The sequence below is a fragment of the Phocoena sinus genome, chromosome 16, assembly GCF_008692025.1.
Source record: "Phocoena sinus isolate mPhoSin1 chromosome 16, mPhoSin1.pri, whole genome shotgun sequence".
In the NCBI taxonomy this organism is placed as follows: Eukaryota; Metazoa; Chordata; class Mammalia; order Artiodactyla; family Phocoenidae; genus Phocoena; species Phocoena sinus.
The window spans coordinates 57,713,335-57,728,322 of NC_045778.1; the positions used below are offsets into that span (position 1 = coordinate 57,713,335).

At 55.2% G+C, this 14,988-nt stretch overlaps 1 protein-coding gene across 1 annotated transcript; it reads left to right on the forward strand.

Annotated features, from left to right (window-relative positions):
• Positions 1-6,880: 6,880 nt before the first annotated feature.
• Positions 6,881-12,143, forward strand: TLX1 (T cell leukemia homeobox 1). Its single transcript, XM_032609023.1, has 3 exons — positions 6,881-7,463; positions 9,532-9,733; positions 11,921-12,143. Exons 1-3 carry the CDS (start codon positions 6,881-6,883, stop codon positions 12,141-12,143), a joined length of 1,008 nt encoding a protein of 335 aa, XP_032464914.1.
• The last annotated feature ends 2,845 nt before the right edge of the window (positions 12,144-14,988 follow it).

A 14,988-nucleotide genomic window follows, 5' to 3' on the forward strand; every position in this document is an offset into this window, starting at 1 on the left:
GAGGAGGAGAAAGGTGCTGGCCCCTAAGTCAGGTGACAGCTGAGATGTGCCCTACATCAGGGAAGGTCTGTCCCCTGTCCCTCTGTCTTTGACCCATTTGTGGTCCCTCCACTGATGGGAAAATGTGTGCCTGTCCTTCCACGTTGGAGAGATCCTCCAGGCCTTGCTCTGTAAGTGCCATCCCGGCGCTGGCCTGGACTACCCCCACTGCCTGCCCTGAAGGATCACTGAAGTGTGTGGCTGGACTCAGCCTGACCTGCTCACTCCCTCCTCCTCCATCCTAGGTTTCCCACAGACAGCGTCATCTCTCCCACCACCTCACCCCCAGGTTCCTCAGAGGTAAAGTGCCCTTTACTGGGTTTCTAAGTCCCTGAGTCACCAGCTTCACCTGCCTCCTCCATGGATGGGGACATTTTCTGCCCCTTTCCTGAGGCAGGTAAGCAAGGCAGAAGGGGTACCTTTGGTACTGGGAATCCAGACCCCAGTGGCCCCCCTGCTCTGCTTTGTGTTACATGTCCCCTTACATATTTCTCAGGCCTGTTCCATCCTTTCCCTTCAAAATGCCTATTGGGCATACCCTGTCTCCCGCTGCCCTCACCCACAGGCCCACACGTGGCTATTTCCCCGACAATTACCCTAGAGAATAAGAAGCTCCTCCCACAGGACGCACACAAACCAGGAGCAGCGCACATCACTGTTACACTCACACCGTCACACAGTAGCTGAAGGATACTCTCGCCCTATAGTATGTGCCCATCACAGAGGAACAGTTAGAAACACACTCTTATCCTGTTACGGAAAACACACATTCACTTGCATTCTCACTGACATACGTCCTTACACAGACAAATCCAGTTTGTAAAAATGACCGAGACTCCCTTCCTCTCTCCCAGCACCCTTACTGACATGTGTTTTGCTTGCAGTTATATTCCAATAGCCTAACACAGTACTACCCCAACAGTCTAACACTGAAACATAATAGACACTTAATACATACTTGTTGGGTAAATTAACAAAATCAGTCCTCAAAGACATGCCCGGTATGTCTGCACAGCTACCCTCACTGTCGTGCGCTTTCACATGCAGCTTCCCCCTCTGGAATCACAGTCCCACAAACAAAAAGTAATTAAGTTACCACAAACACCCCTAAGCTAAAGGACAACCCCTGGCCAGGGGTCTCTCCAGAGCGGAGAGGGAGCCGGGTGGGATCCAAAGAGGCCTCCCCCTGTGGCTGAGCCCTCCCTTTTCTCTTCCCCCTGCCCCAGCCTCAGCCCCAGCTGCTCCCCTTTTAATTGGAGGTACTTCTTTATCCTGCAGGCAAGGGGAGGGGGCTGGGATGGCGCTGGGGTTGGGATGGTGTTACCAGGTGGCCTCAGGGCTCAGACTCACCTAGATGTGCGCAGGATACTCCTGCAAGGCAAGAACCACGACTGCCAAGTTTGGTGTTGAGGAAGCAGCTTGTAATGAGTAGAGTCGGAAAAGCAGCATTTGAGCCAGTCTCTGTCCGTTTCCGGGTTTCCGTGAGTCAGTTTTCTCATCTGTAAAATGGTGATAACAAAAGCCACATCACAGGATTATTGGAAGATGAAATGAGATAATTACTGTGACTGAAGGTGCCTAGGATATCACGTGTGCTTTGTGGGTCCTGCTTTCTTTCCCGCCCCGCCTCTTTCCTGACAGGGCTACTCTGCAAAGCATGAAAAAGCGCTGTGGAAGCGCCTCCACCGAAGCTGCACTGACTATAAGCTCTGTGTGAGTCTCCTCCCCCATTTCAGAAAACTTTCCAACCGGCAGCACTGTGCTCAGGTGACACTGCTTCCGGGAGGTGAGGGGGCAGAGCCCAGTGCATCCTCTCCCTTTTGTCTCATCTTCCTAGGCAGACATGGGACTGAGAGAGTAACCCTGGCCCTCAGCAGCTATCCCAGGGGGAAACAAAGGCTGAGGTTAAAGTGGACTCAAAACCTCCAGCCGTGGGGAGGCCAGCACCCCAGAACTAGATTGGGATAAAAGTTGACTCATAAGCAAGAGAGGTGAGTGGGAAGCACTGAAAACGTCATGCAGGCGGGCAGCTGTGAGGGCAGGGGAAAGTTAGGACATCCCCGGGTTGTTGGGTTTTGATGAGAAGAGCCACCCTGACAGTCTTAGTGGGCCACTAGGCGGCTGTGACCTCTGCCCACCCTAGGCTGGGCCAGCAAGGGCGAGGTCTCCTCCCAGGTACTCTGGACAACTGGTGCCAGACCTGAGGAGGTGAGTGAGGCAGATGCCAAAGGGTTGGAACAGGCAGGGTTGGAAAGTCACAGGGTCTGGAAAGGTCCATCTGGAGAAGAAGAAAGGAGGAAGAAAAGTGTGAGGAACACTCACGGGTTTCCAGCATGAGCCAGAGAGTGGCAAAGAGAAGTTGTTCTGAGGGTTACCTAGAAAGACAGGGGTTTTTTTGTTTGTTTGTTTTTTGTGGTATGCGGGCCTCTCACTGTTGTGGCCTCTCCCGTTGCAGAGCACAGGTTCTGGACGCGCAGTCTCAGCAGCCATGGCTCATGGGCCCAGCCGCTCCGTGGCATGTGGGAACCTTCCCGGACCAGGGCACGAACCCGTGTCCCCTGCATCGGCAGGCGGACTCTCAACCACTGTGCCACCAGGGAAGCCTGAAAGACAGGGTTTTAATTGCAGCAGGCAGAACTGTGATTGGACTCAAATATGACTTCTTGACTAACAGGAGCAAGGCAACTGGGACCCAGCATCAAAGGAAGCTGAATCACCCCTCCCCATCATTTTCAGCCTTATACAGAGAAAATAGTTCAGATTTGGGGGTTCCCAAAAAGTCCTCTTCTGTCTGTAGGATTTCGGGAAAGTTTGTTCATCTCACCAAGTCTTAGTTTTGTTTCCTTTTTTTTTTTTTTTTTTAAATAGACTTCCCTGGTGGTGCAGTGGTTAAGAATCCGCCTGCCAATTCAGGGGACACAGGTTCGAGCCCTGGTCTGGGAAGATCCCACGTGCCGCAAAGCAACTAAGCCCATGCACCACAAACTACTGAGCCTGCATGCCTAGAGCCATGCTCAGCAAAAAGAGAAGCCACCTCAATGAGAAACCCGTGCACCGCAGCGAAGAGTAACCCCTGCTTGCTGCAACTAGAAAAAGTCTGTGCGCAGCAATGAAGACCCAACGCAGCCAATAAGTAAATAAATAAATTTATTTTAAAAAAGAACTTCAAAAAAATTAAAATAAAAAAATGAGATATAATTCATGTACCATAATATTCAGCCCTTTAAATCATACAATTCAGTGGTTTTTTAGTATATATACAAAGTTGTGCAACCATCACCACTATCTAATTCTAGAATATTTACATAACTACAAAAAGATCTACAAGCAGTAAATGCTGGAGAAGGTGTGGAGAAAAGGGAACCCTTTTGCACTGTTGGTGGGAGTGTAAATTGATACAGCCACTATGGAGAACAGTATGGAAGTTCCTTAAAAAACTAAAGCTAGAACTACCATATGACCCAGCAATCCCACTGCTGGGCATATGCCCTGAGAAAACCAGAATTCAAAAAGGACACATGTACCCAATATTCATTGCAGCACTATTTACAATAGCCAGGACATGGAAACAAGCTAAATGTCCAATGATAGATGAATAGATAAAGAAGATGTGGTACATATGTACAATGGAATATTACTCAGCCATAAAAAGGGTCATTTGTAGAGATGTGGATGGACCTAGAGTCTGTCATACAGAGTGAAGTAAGCCAGAAAGAGAAAAACAAATATCATATATTAATGCATATATGTGGAATCCAGAAAGATGAACCTATTTGTAGGGAAGGAATAGAGACATGGACATAGAGAACAGACATGTGGACGTGGGGGGGAGGGGAGGGTGGGACAAACTGGGAGATCAGCTTTGACATAAATATACTACCATGTGTAAAACAGATAGCTAGTGGGAACCTGCTGTATAGCACAGAGAGCTCAGCTCGGTGCTCTGTGACAAACTAGATGGGTGGGATGGGGGGGTGGGAGGGAGGTCCAAGAGGGAGGGGATATAGGTATACATATAGCTGATTCACTTCATTGTACAACAGAAACTAACACAACATTGTAAAGCAATTTTACGCCAATTAAAAAAAAAAAGAGAGAAAGAACCTTTGTATGCTTTGCAGCCAATTCCCACTTCCGCCCCCCCTACTCCCAGCTCCTGGCAACCACTAATCTACTTTCTGCTTCTATGCATTTACCTATTCTGGATGGTTCATATAAATGGAATCATACAACATGTGGCCTTTTTGTGCCTGGCTTCTTTCACTTAACATGATGTTCTCTAGGATTTTCCATATTGTAGCAGGATTTACTTTTTAATTCCTTTTTATGGTTGAATAACATTCCATTGTATGGATACACCACATTTTATTTATCCATTCATCAGATGATGGACATCTGAGTTGTTTCCACTTTTTGGCCGTTATGAATAATACTGCTGTGAACATTCATTCTGTTTTCTTAATTATTTAAAAATGAGGATGTTTGTATTAACTTCGCAGGATTGTCGTGAGTCTTAAATGAGGTCGGCGTGGTGCCTGGCACACAGTAGTTTCGCAGTAAAACATTTATGTTTATCTCTGCTTTAGCTCCCTCAAGATAAGAGGCAAGAAAGAGACTTCCAAAAAATGTTCTGGAACGTTCTGTGTAGAAGTATGGTACCCTCCTGATTGGGTGGATGGAGAGGAGAGAACTGGCAAGGAAGTAGAGTTCTCGCTCATGTTTCTGCTTAGTGTTTACAAACAACCAACTTCATATCTGGCTTTGTTGTGAGTGGGCCTTTGTCCACCTGCCTGGAGCCCAGGCAAGGGTTTTCCCATAGAGGTGTGCCTCCAACCAGCAGCCAGGCTTCCAGGCCAACCCATAAAAGCAAGTTGAATCCAGCTCCTCCATCTTGATCAAGTCACTTAGCCTCGTTGAAATGTGGTTTCCTTGAATCCAGAAAATGGGAATAATACTCATCTTGAAGAGTTGGTGTAGTAGAGTTTATAGTGTTTTCCGTAACACTTACCACCGTCTGGCTTATTGTATTTGCTTCTTTGTTTCTTGTATTCCATTCTGTGGAATGTAAACTCCATGAGGACAGGAACTTTGTTTTGTTCACCGCTGTTTTCCCAGTGCCAAGAACAGTGACTGACACACAGTGGGCACTCAATAAAATATTTGTTGAATAAGGAGGTTCTTTCATTCATTATTTACCCAAGATGAGGATATTTTGTGGGTTGTATTCCACAGGGGGGAACAGAGATGAGTAAGCCATTCCCTGCCTCCAAGGAGATCTCTTCAGGTTAAAGTAACAGACATGGCCAAAGCAAATAGATTGCAATGAGATGTGTTAAGTAGAATGTGAGCCTCCACATTCTAGCATCTTGTCTGATAGAGACAGTCCCTCCCTGAAGGCCTGTTGAATCTGAAATAAACCAGAAATAGATCCCAAGTGATCCAACCTGTGCCCTTACCAGGGCTTGGCTCCTGGGAGGGAGCAGACCTTTCTCTAGTAGAGAGGAGGAAGAGGGGAAGCAGAAAAAGGGAGTTTCCTTCTTCTCTCCTGGGCTCTAAGCCAGTCAGCCACAGGCAAAACTTTGAAAAGGCTTAAATTTGTCCTAGATGTACTTCCCTGATCTTGGTCCCACCATACCCAGCCTTCACTGTTTTAAGCCCCTAGGCCTCCCTTCCAAGATTCCAAAAGTAAGAAAATAACTCCTTCCCCTCACTATAATCCAAAGGTTTCTTGCTTGGAGTAGCCAGCCCTGGGCTAGTTGCTGACGAAAGCAATCTGATTGAATTCATTCACATACTGTGGGAACTGCTTCTTGAGGCTTCTGTCTATTTAAAAGGAAAGGGGGTGTCTTGATGCCTGGACACCCCAACAGCAGGCCCCAAGCCAACTCCCTTGACTTGTGCCTGTCTTTCAGGAAGTCTTCCCTCCCTCAGTTTCTCTAAACTGGCAGAGCTGGGGCTGTTGCTGACTTTTTCAACAACATATAGCCAGTTGTTCATAGGCCTGCGTTTTAAAAGACAAGCCTGAACTCACCTTCCTGCCTCAGGGGCCTGGGCTCCATACCCGGGGAGTAGACAGTCTTCTACTTTCTAACAAGCCGGACTGCAAGTCTGGAGTAAATCCTCTGGTTGACAGACAGGTGCTTCCCAGCTGAGCCCTTGAGGTGATTCTCCAGTAGCGCTGGGATGCCCCTTCCCCAGAGGCCTGGTGGGCTGGCCCCTTTGGCCCAATTCTAAGCAAGCGGGCGGCTCCTGCCAGGCTGGGAAGAGGACTCTGACCTCCACCTCCTTGGGGCCCTCTGTCTATCGGTCTCTGGGAATGCCGGCCTCCTATTCTTTTTCTTTCTCCTTTTAAGCCTCTGGTTGGCCTCTTCTCTCTCTTCTTGAACTACTTCTCTGAGCCTCTGTCTCAGTCCCTCCGTCTCAGGCTCCTACATCTGTCTCGGCTCCAGGCCTCCCTCTCCCGTTCTCCGCCCCTCCCCCGCGCTGTCATTCACCCCGCTCCTCTCCGCGCACAGCCAATGGAGAGACCCGGCCGAAACGGCGAGGCTCGCTCGCACCGTGCTTTTTCGCCCGGTGATTGATGTCCCAGAGTCAACAGCAAGCGAGCAGCCGGAGAGGGGAAGGAACAGCCGGAGAGGGGAAGAATACGGCGCCCCCTCTCTCCTTCCCCTCCCCCCTACTTTAGCCCCTCTGCGCACTTCGCTTCCAAGTCTCAGCGCAGCCAGGAGCCGCCGCCGCCTCCGTGCCTCCGCGCCGCTGCGCGCTGCCCCCGAGCCAAGCACAGCGAGTGCCACCGCCCAGCCCCCCCCGCCCCACCGCAGGGCCGGGGTCGGGGGCTAGCATGGAGCACCTGGGTCCGCACCATCTCCACCCGGGCCACGCGGAGCCCATCAGCTTTGGCATCGACCAGATCCTCAACAGCCCGGACCAGGGCAGCTGCATGGGGCCCTCCTCTCGCCTCCAGGACGGAGAATACGGCCTTGGCTGTTTGGTTGGAGGCGCTTACCCTTACGGCGGCGGGGGCCCCGCGGCCGGGGCGGGGGCCGGGGGCGCGGGGGCCTATGGCGCTGGAGGCCCGAGCGGCCCCGGTGGCCCGGCGGGCGGCGGCGGCGGCGGCGGCGCCTGCAGCATGGGCCCGCTGGCCGGCTCCTACAACGTGAACATGGCCTTGGCGGGCGGCCCCGGTCCCGGCGGCGGCGGCGGCGGCGGCGGCGGCGGCGGGGCGGGGGCGCTGAGCGCTGCGGGGGTGATACGAGTGCCCGCGCACAGGCCGCTAGCTGGAGCGGTGACCCACCCTCAACCTCTGGCTACCGGTTTGCCCACCGTGCCCTCCGTGCCTGCCGTGCCGGGCGTCAACAACCTCACCGGCCTCACCTTTCCCTGGATGGAGAGTAACCGCAGATACACAAAGGACAGGTTCACAGGTGAGTCCGGCCCGCGCGCGCCCCGCCTGGCCGCGGTCCCGGCTCTCCTCTACCCCCTCGCTCCTGCCCCGTGGCTCCCCGCAGCCCGCTCTGTGCGCCAGGTCTCCCAGCTCCTCTTGGTGCCTCCCCCAAGTTCAGCCGCCCGCCGCCTCTCTAAGCTCGCGGAATCGACTTGCTGGAAGAGTTCTCCCAGCCTGGGCCCCTCTCCGTCTCTCCCACAGGACCCCTGCTCTGAGAAGCTCTCCCTGATCCCCTCTCGGAGTCCCTGGGCCCGGTCAGGCGGAGGGAAGGGGGATGTAGCTTCGGGGCTACTACCTTCCGCCGGCATTTGGGGCTCGGGTATCTCGGAGAAAGGGGCGCGATGTGAACAAACTGTTTCTTCCGTCCCGGCAGACGTTCTCTGGCCGAGGCGGCGAGCCCCAGAATCAGACGCAAGGAAAACAGGTACACACACACGCACACACACACGCGCGCACACACACACACACACGCGCGCACACACACTTCACACTCCGTGGTCCAGTGCCCGTCGCGCTGCCGAACCCGGTAGAGGCTCCGAGCCGGAGTAAAGCAACAGAGCTGGCGGGCCCTTCTTCCCGGACTGCAGGCTCCGTCCGGGTCAGTGGCAGCGCGAGGCTGAGACGCCCGCTTCATTTTCGTTCTGTCCCGGCTCGGCGTCCTCCCCTCTGGGCCCAGCCTTGTTTCCTCCGGCGTTAATAATGCACCGGCCAGGCCCGTGATCGATCGGCAGCCGAAAGAACTCCTGGGACGATTACGCACTCGGCGGCTTCCGCCTGCCGCCCTCTCAGCTGCCTGCTCCGCGCCTTCCTCCGCTTGCCTCGGCTCCCTCCGTTCCCTCTTCCGCTCACGGCACTCGGCTCTCGATCCTGCGCGGGCCCCTTTCCCCGGCCTCACTTCCCGCCGCCCTTAGCGTTCCCTGGATCCGAGACTACAATCCTCCCGCCGGACCAGGACCCCAAGCCCGCTGGGAGGCAGCCACGAGTTGAGCCTGAGTTCCTGGCCGGGCCTTAGACAGAGGAAGCAGGAGGCATAGGCGGCTTCCGACCGACCACGACGTGGGGCTCCCATGGGGCTCGGGCTCCAGGGCCCAATGGTGGAAGGGGAATAGGCAGTTAAGAGCTAGACCCTGGGCTAAGCCCCTGTTCCAGCTCTGGAACCTTGGCCCAGACCCTGGGTCTGTGGCAAAGTGGGGTGGAGGGAGGTAGAAGAGCCATTCTGCTCTGGGCCTCCAGAAGGGGCCCCAGTGCCCCAACCCAAGTCCTCTCAGGCCTGGGGAGGCAGGGCCTAGTGCCCCATCCCACTCCCCCCACCCAGGCCAAGCTGGTCTTAAAAGACTCTGATGGAACACCCTCCCCCCCCCCCCCCCGCCCCGAGCCTGGAACCCACTGGGCCTGGGTCTCTGGCGAAAAGGTACTCCACGTAGCCTACCTAGGGGAGCCACAGCCTGCTGTAATCTTGCTTTAGGCCTGAAGAAGGTTCTGAGGGAGTATATGGCTGTCACCTTATGCATCTGCCTTTGTGCCTGTGTTTGTCTGGGTGTCAGCTTGTCTGGGTGTATAGATCTATAATTTGCTCCTGTTGTATGTGATGTGTCTGTGTATGTTGCTGTGTGATGGAGGCCTCAGGTCAGGATCCAGCATTCTGGGCCTTGACCAAGGATAGCCTCTTACCGTTGGGCAGCTTCTCTGAGGCTGGAGACCTGAGGCTATGGGGGGAACTGCGACCTTTAGCTCGCCTCAGACGTGCCCCTCAAGGAGACTGCGGCTGTGTCTGATGGACACGTGGGAGGTCAGGGCTAGGGAGGTCTCCGTGGTGGCAGCAGCGGCGTCGGCCTGGCGGGCGGGCGGGGGCCATTTCACGCCGCGGGCTTGGAGCTGAGGGCTGACGGGAGGACCACAGCTCTTCTCCTGGGGTCTAGCCGCTGCGCTCGCTGACTCGCGGGGTGTCGGGCCTGGGACGCCTCCTGACGCTCTGCCGCTTGCCTCTGCCGTCTGTCTGTCTCCCGCTCCAGTGGCCCTCTCACCCTTCACTGTAACACGCCGTATAGGTCACCCCTATCAGAATCGGACGCCCCCCAAGAAGAAGAAGCCGCGCACGTCCTTCACGCGCCTGCAGATCTGCGAACTAGAGAAGCGCTTCCACCGCCAGAAGTACCTGGCCTCGGCCGAGCGCGCCGCCCTGGCCAAGGCGCTCAAAATGACCGATGCGCAAGTCAAAACCTGGTTCCAGAACCGGCGGACAAAGTGGAGGTAAGAGCGCGGGGCGGGCGCGGCCGTGGGTGGCGCAGTCTCCGGCTCCGGGCCTCTCTGGGGGCGTTCATACTCCCATGCTCGCCACTTTCCTATGGCTCTGGTTCGGAGGAGCGCGCTGCTCTGCTAGGCTCGCGGGGAGCGGAAAGCCACCGTGGCCGATGACTGGACGGGGCCGAGAGCCCCAGCTGTTTTTCTTTCCGGCTCTCTGGCCCGGGGGCGCACACTCAGTGCGGGTGTAGACGCGGCTGGTCTCCGCCGCTGCTTGGGGAAACGTCCGGGTTTGAGCGCAGTCTACGCAGTCCAGGCTTCCGAGATCAGTGCGTCCTGAGGGACTTTTTGTTTGCGCAAACTTACGCGTACAGAGATGCCTCGTCTATCCCGGAGACCGGAGGTAGGATGGCAGGCGCCCTGTTTCTGCGCCCCAGCCGGGGCTCCCGCTAGAGCGTCTGGGACCCCATACCGTGGGCCTGGGCCCTGCTGACTCCCTCCTCCCCAGACGCCTCGCCTGGGCGCAGCGGTTCCCCTACCGGGAAGGGGGAAATCAATCTGCGCCGGCTGCGGCGGGGTTTTCGAGGGTCCTACTGAAAGGGGGATCAATCAGGAGCAGATGGGTGTATGTGTGTGAGTGAGAGAGAGAGAAACATTTTCTCTTCTCACGTCACACACCCACAACTACACTCATTTCCCCCCCACACACAGACGCTTTCTCCGGTTGCACCCTCTTGCACCCCTGCACCCTCCCGCACATCTGGCCCGCATACTCGGTTCCACACACTCCGGGAGTTTCTTGCTAGCTCAGGCCTCAGTGGGGAGAGCAAGAGAGTCTGGGCGAAGTCCCCGACGCCTGGCCAGGAGGGCCTGGGTCCAGAGAAAGGAATTGAAGTTTCTTTTTCTGAATGAAGGCTAGGAATCTGCCGCCGTGGCCACAAAGGAAGCCACTGCCCCGCGAGTCTGCTGCTCCCCCCACATTCCTGCTGCTGGGGAAGGGGTGGGAGACGTTGCTCCAGACCTCTGGAAAGCTAAGGAGGGAGCAAGGGCTGGGGGGGGAGGGGGGTGGACGTACTTGCGTTCCCAAGGCCCACGGGGGCTGCAGCCTAGGGGAGGGGAGGGAGTCAGGCAAGCCCTTGGGGTCGGGGCACAGAGAAAAATAGAGAGTAGCAGACAGAGAGAAACTGATACACAAGGGGGGGTGGCGGCAAAGACAAACACCCCACCCAGGGAGAAAAGGAAAAAACAGTCAGCCTGAAGAAGTCTTATGTACAATAAAGGAAAGCCATAGTTGACTAAAACCTTCATTTTCGTTTCAAACAAATTCCCTGAAATTCTGAGAGAAGGAAGAGGGTGGGGTGAGAGAAAAGAGGAAAAAAAGACACAAAGTCTAAAGGAAGAGACACAGTTTGAAATGCGGGGAAGAAGGGGAAGACGAGAGACAGAAAGACACAGAGAGAAAAGGCTAGAAGGGGCGGCGAGGAGGCCGGCGTCCGCCGCTGAGAGAGGCCCTCGCCGGCTTCGCGCAGCTTCATCGATCGCCTACAAATTGCTTCTGGAGGCCCCGGGGACTCCCATTAGGTCTGTCCACCTTAGAGACAGACGTTTGATCTCAGTTGACGGGGTGGAGGGGAGGCATTAAATGGAATAAGTGAGTCATCGCCTCCCTGGACCGCCTTGGAGGAAGCCGGCCGGTCCGGCGGGAATCCCAGCAGGGCACAGGGCTCGGCGCAGGAGGTCAGAAGACTGGGAGAGGTTCGCAGAGGGAAGCGGGAGAAGAGAGGTCTGTCAGGGCAGCTCATATCCACTGGCCCTTGCCTCTGCCCTGGACTGGTGAGGAGGGTGAGGCCCCTCAGGCTTGGGAAGGCTCCTGGTCTTCCTGGGGTCTGGGGAGAGGCGAAATGCCATCCTAGCCCTGGCTGCGCCTTCCAGGCTGGTGAGGGTGTTGGCCCTGCCTGGAGCTGGGGAGCCCCAGCTGCTTGGGCCTAGCGGATTTCCCCACAGCTCCCCCAGGATACCCCCCAATCTACTTTTGGGGCTTCCAGTCTTTGTGGAGTCAGGACCCTCAAGATAAGGGAATGCATTCAAGGGGCCCAAGCGGAAATTGGGGGCCGCGAAGGGGAGCAGTGCCCGCTCGTTCAGGCTGTCTCCCGGGAGCGCACCCGAAGCGTCGGTAACGGCTTGTCCCCGGTGCAGGCGGCAGACCGCGGAGGAGCGTGAGGCCGAGAGGCAGCAGGCGAACCGCATCCTCCTGCAGCTGCAGCAAGAGGCCTTCCAGAAGAGCCTGGCGCAGCCGCTGCCCGCCGACCCGCTCTGCGTGCACAACTCCTCGCTCTTCGCCCTGCAGAACCTGCAGCCGTGGTCTGACGACTCGACCAAGATCACCAGCGTCACGTCCGTGGCGTCGGCCTGCGAGTGAGCCTGCCTGCTCCGCCCCGTGAGACCCGGGCCCAACCAAGGGTCGCGAGGCCTGAGAGCCGCGACTCTCGCCGCCCTCCTGCCGAAGACTGCACGCAGCAGGGGAACGCCGTGCCCCTCCGCACCGGCCCGCGCTCTCGTGCCGACGCTGTTCTCTTTTTGGTGGAAAAGAAGAGAAGACCGCGCAAGAAAGGGACGCGCGGCCACCTCCCAGATGCCTATGCGGTCTGGCGCCTGCTGGAACTGTTCGGAGTCCTCCGTTTGCGTCTCTTTTATTTTATTCTGATTTTTAACGTGGGACTGAGGCAGGAAAGGTGGAGGAAGAAGAGCTTCTGGGAACCCTAGAGGACAGCATGAGCTGTCATTTGAACTTGCCCTGGGGAGAGCACTCTGTTTTCCACTCCGCATCATACACGGACACCCACAGGCCCTCACAGAGGTGATTTCACTGTCCCTCCTGGTGTCACCCCACAGTCACACACAGGGGACCTATGGCAGTGTCGTGCACACACAGGGCCATAGCCTTCACACTCTTGACCCTTACTACCAGGGGTGGCCCAGATTCATTCTGAACAGCATGGCGCTTCTCACAAACACAAGGCCACGGTCACAGTGTGACACATCGTCACACACACAGCAGCCACAACAGTGTCACTTGGCCTGCCAGACCCCCATCACATAGCCTAGCCACACCCAGGTACGCACAGACAGGTTTCCACACAAACTCAGCCTATTTCTCCAGATCCTGTTCGTAGGGGGCATTTAAGTTATGCACTTATAAGGTGTTTTCTGTGTAACCTTTTTATAAAGTGCTTGTGTAATTTATGTGAAAAAATAATAAAACCCTCCGGATCCGGAGTCAAGGCTGCCTGCTCCTTGCTGAGCCCAGCACCTTGCAGCTACTTGGGTTTGGTGTGAGCTGGTACAGCCTGGGCAGCCCCTGGTACCTAAATTTGAGGGACATCTGGGGACCAGGACCTACAGGCTCTGGAGAGAGGAAAGAAGGAGGGGAAGAAGTGGAGAGAAGGCAGTGCTGAGGAAAGTTGTGAGAGCCAGTGCTAGAGATTTGTCTTCGGGTGTGAGAGTTATGTGTGTGCGTTGTGTGTTTGTGATGGGTGCGGGCAATCAAGATTTCACTGATAATGAATGTCTGTAAGTGTTCAATTGTGTAATTTTGTTTGCAGTTGTGTGTGCTTATTCTGCTTAAGTTGCAAATCGAAACTACCATTATACATATGAACTTGTGGTGGTGTCTGTGTGACCATGTATGAATGTGGCTTTTTGGATAGCTGTGTAATCACCAGCGTCTGTGATTGTGAACGAATCATGTGGTAATGTTTGTGAAAGTACATATTAGTTTCTCATTGTGAATCTATTCTTGTGTTAAATGTGTGAATGTTTGTGATTGTGTATCATCTATAATTGTATGAATGCAATCATGTGTGAGATGTGTTTTACTGTATATATTTGTGTGAGACCGTATATAATTGGGGGAGTGAATTAATGGGGAGTGTGGATCATTGTGGGTGACTGTCCCTGCAGGTGAGTGTGTGTGGTGTTGTGTGAGTGGGTGTAATTGTGCACTGCTAGTGTACATGGTGGTGGGGGTCTAAGGTGGGGTGTGCAGATACATTGTGGGGGTATCAGCATCGGCTTGGAGTTTGGGGGTTCCAGGCTGTTACCCAGCAAGCTGCAGAGACTGGGGCATGCTGTCAGTAATCGGGTCAGGATCCTCTGTGGTGTTCAAGACAAGATTTCCCAGCTTCCAGCACTAGGCTGGCCTAGGAGGGAATCTGAAAAACAGACTTCCCAGGGACCTTCAGGGAGGCCCCAGACCACTTTAGCAGGAACAGCAGCCACGGTACACAACCCTCCCCATAACATTTAGTCCCCTGCCTACTAGACCAATCTCAGGATGCACAAAACTGACTTGAGCCTGCTTTTCTGGAAGAGGCTAGGTGGTGAAGGCTTTGGGGAACATGCCATCCTTGTAGAGTAGGGTGGGGGCATAGGGGGCTGTTTCTTTGGGATGGGAGAGTGAGAGAACTTTGTGGCTAAAACTAGAAGAGAGTGGGGTGTGGGGCTTGTTCGTGTTTGCAGAGCTGTGTGCACCCACACTGGGGTTGAGTGGAGGAGAGTTATGGAAACCATTAGAGCCCTCATCCTCCCCAGACTGCCATCCTGGATCTACCATATGATATGGGGACAAAGCACAGCAACCTCCAACCCAAGGAGGTCCAAGGGGAAATTTGGCTGAGTGGGCAAAGGGCAGTGTTTGTCCACCTCTCATCTGTGGCCCCCTTGGAGTAGGATCTGGGCAGAAGAGGATTCTGGGTCCAAAGGACTTCCGGGGTGGAGGGGCTACACCACCCCCAGGCCCACCCGGTGACCAGGCCAGGCCCTGACGGCGTGTTGGTCGTGGGGAGAAAGTTCTGGCCTCAATGACAAGTCTGCAGTGGGTCTCCCGCCGGCACTGGCTGCCGCATCCAGTACCGGGCCAAGCGAAATCCGGAAATGGCTTTCTGGAACCGCAGAATTCGGCCCCGTCTGCCTGGGCAGGTCTGGCTGTTCTTCCCCTCCCGCCGCCAGGACTGGAGCAGCCCAGCCCGAACCTTCTTCGTTCGGTGAGGTGTCTCTCCTTCATTTGCGTCTTTAAGAGGCACCTTCAGTGCCTACCCGTTGCAGTATTCCAGAGTTGCCGACCCCAGAGGAGTCTGGGGTCTTCCTCCCACCTCCCAATCCCTGGAACCCCTCAAGAGGCTGGGCGCCCGAAGGCTCCTGGATATTTTCTGGCCGCAGACTGCCCAGCTGAGGAGCTGAGGCAGGAATGGGGAGTGGCTGCCCGG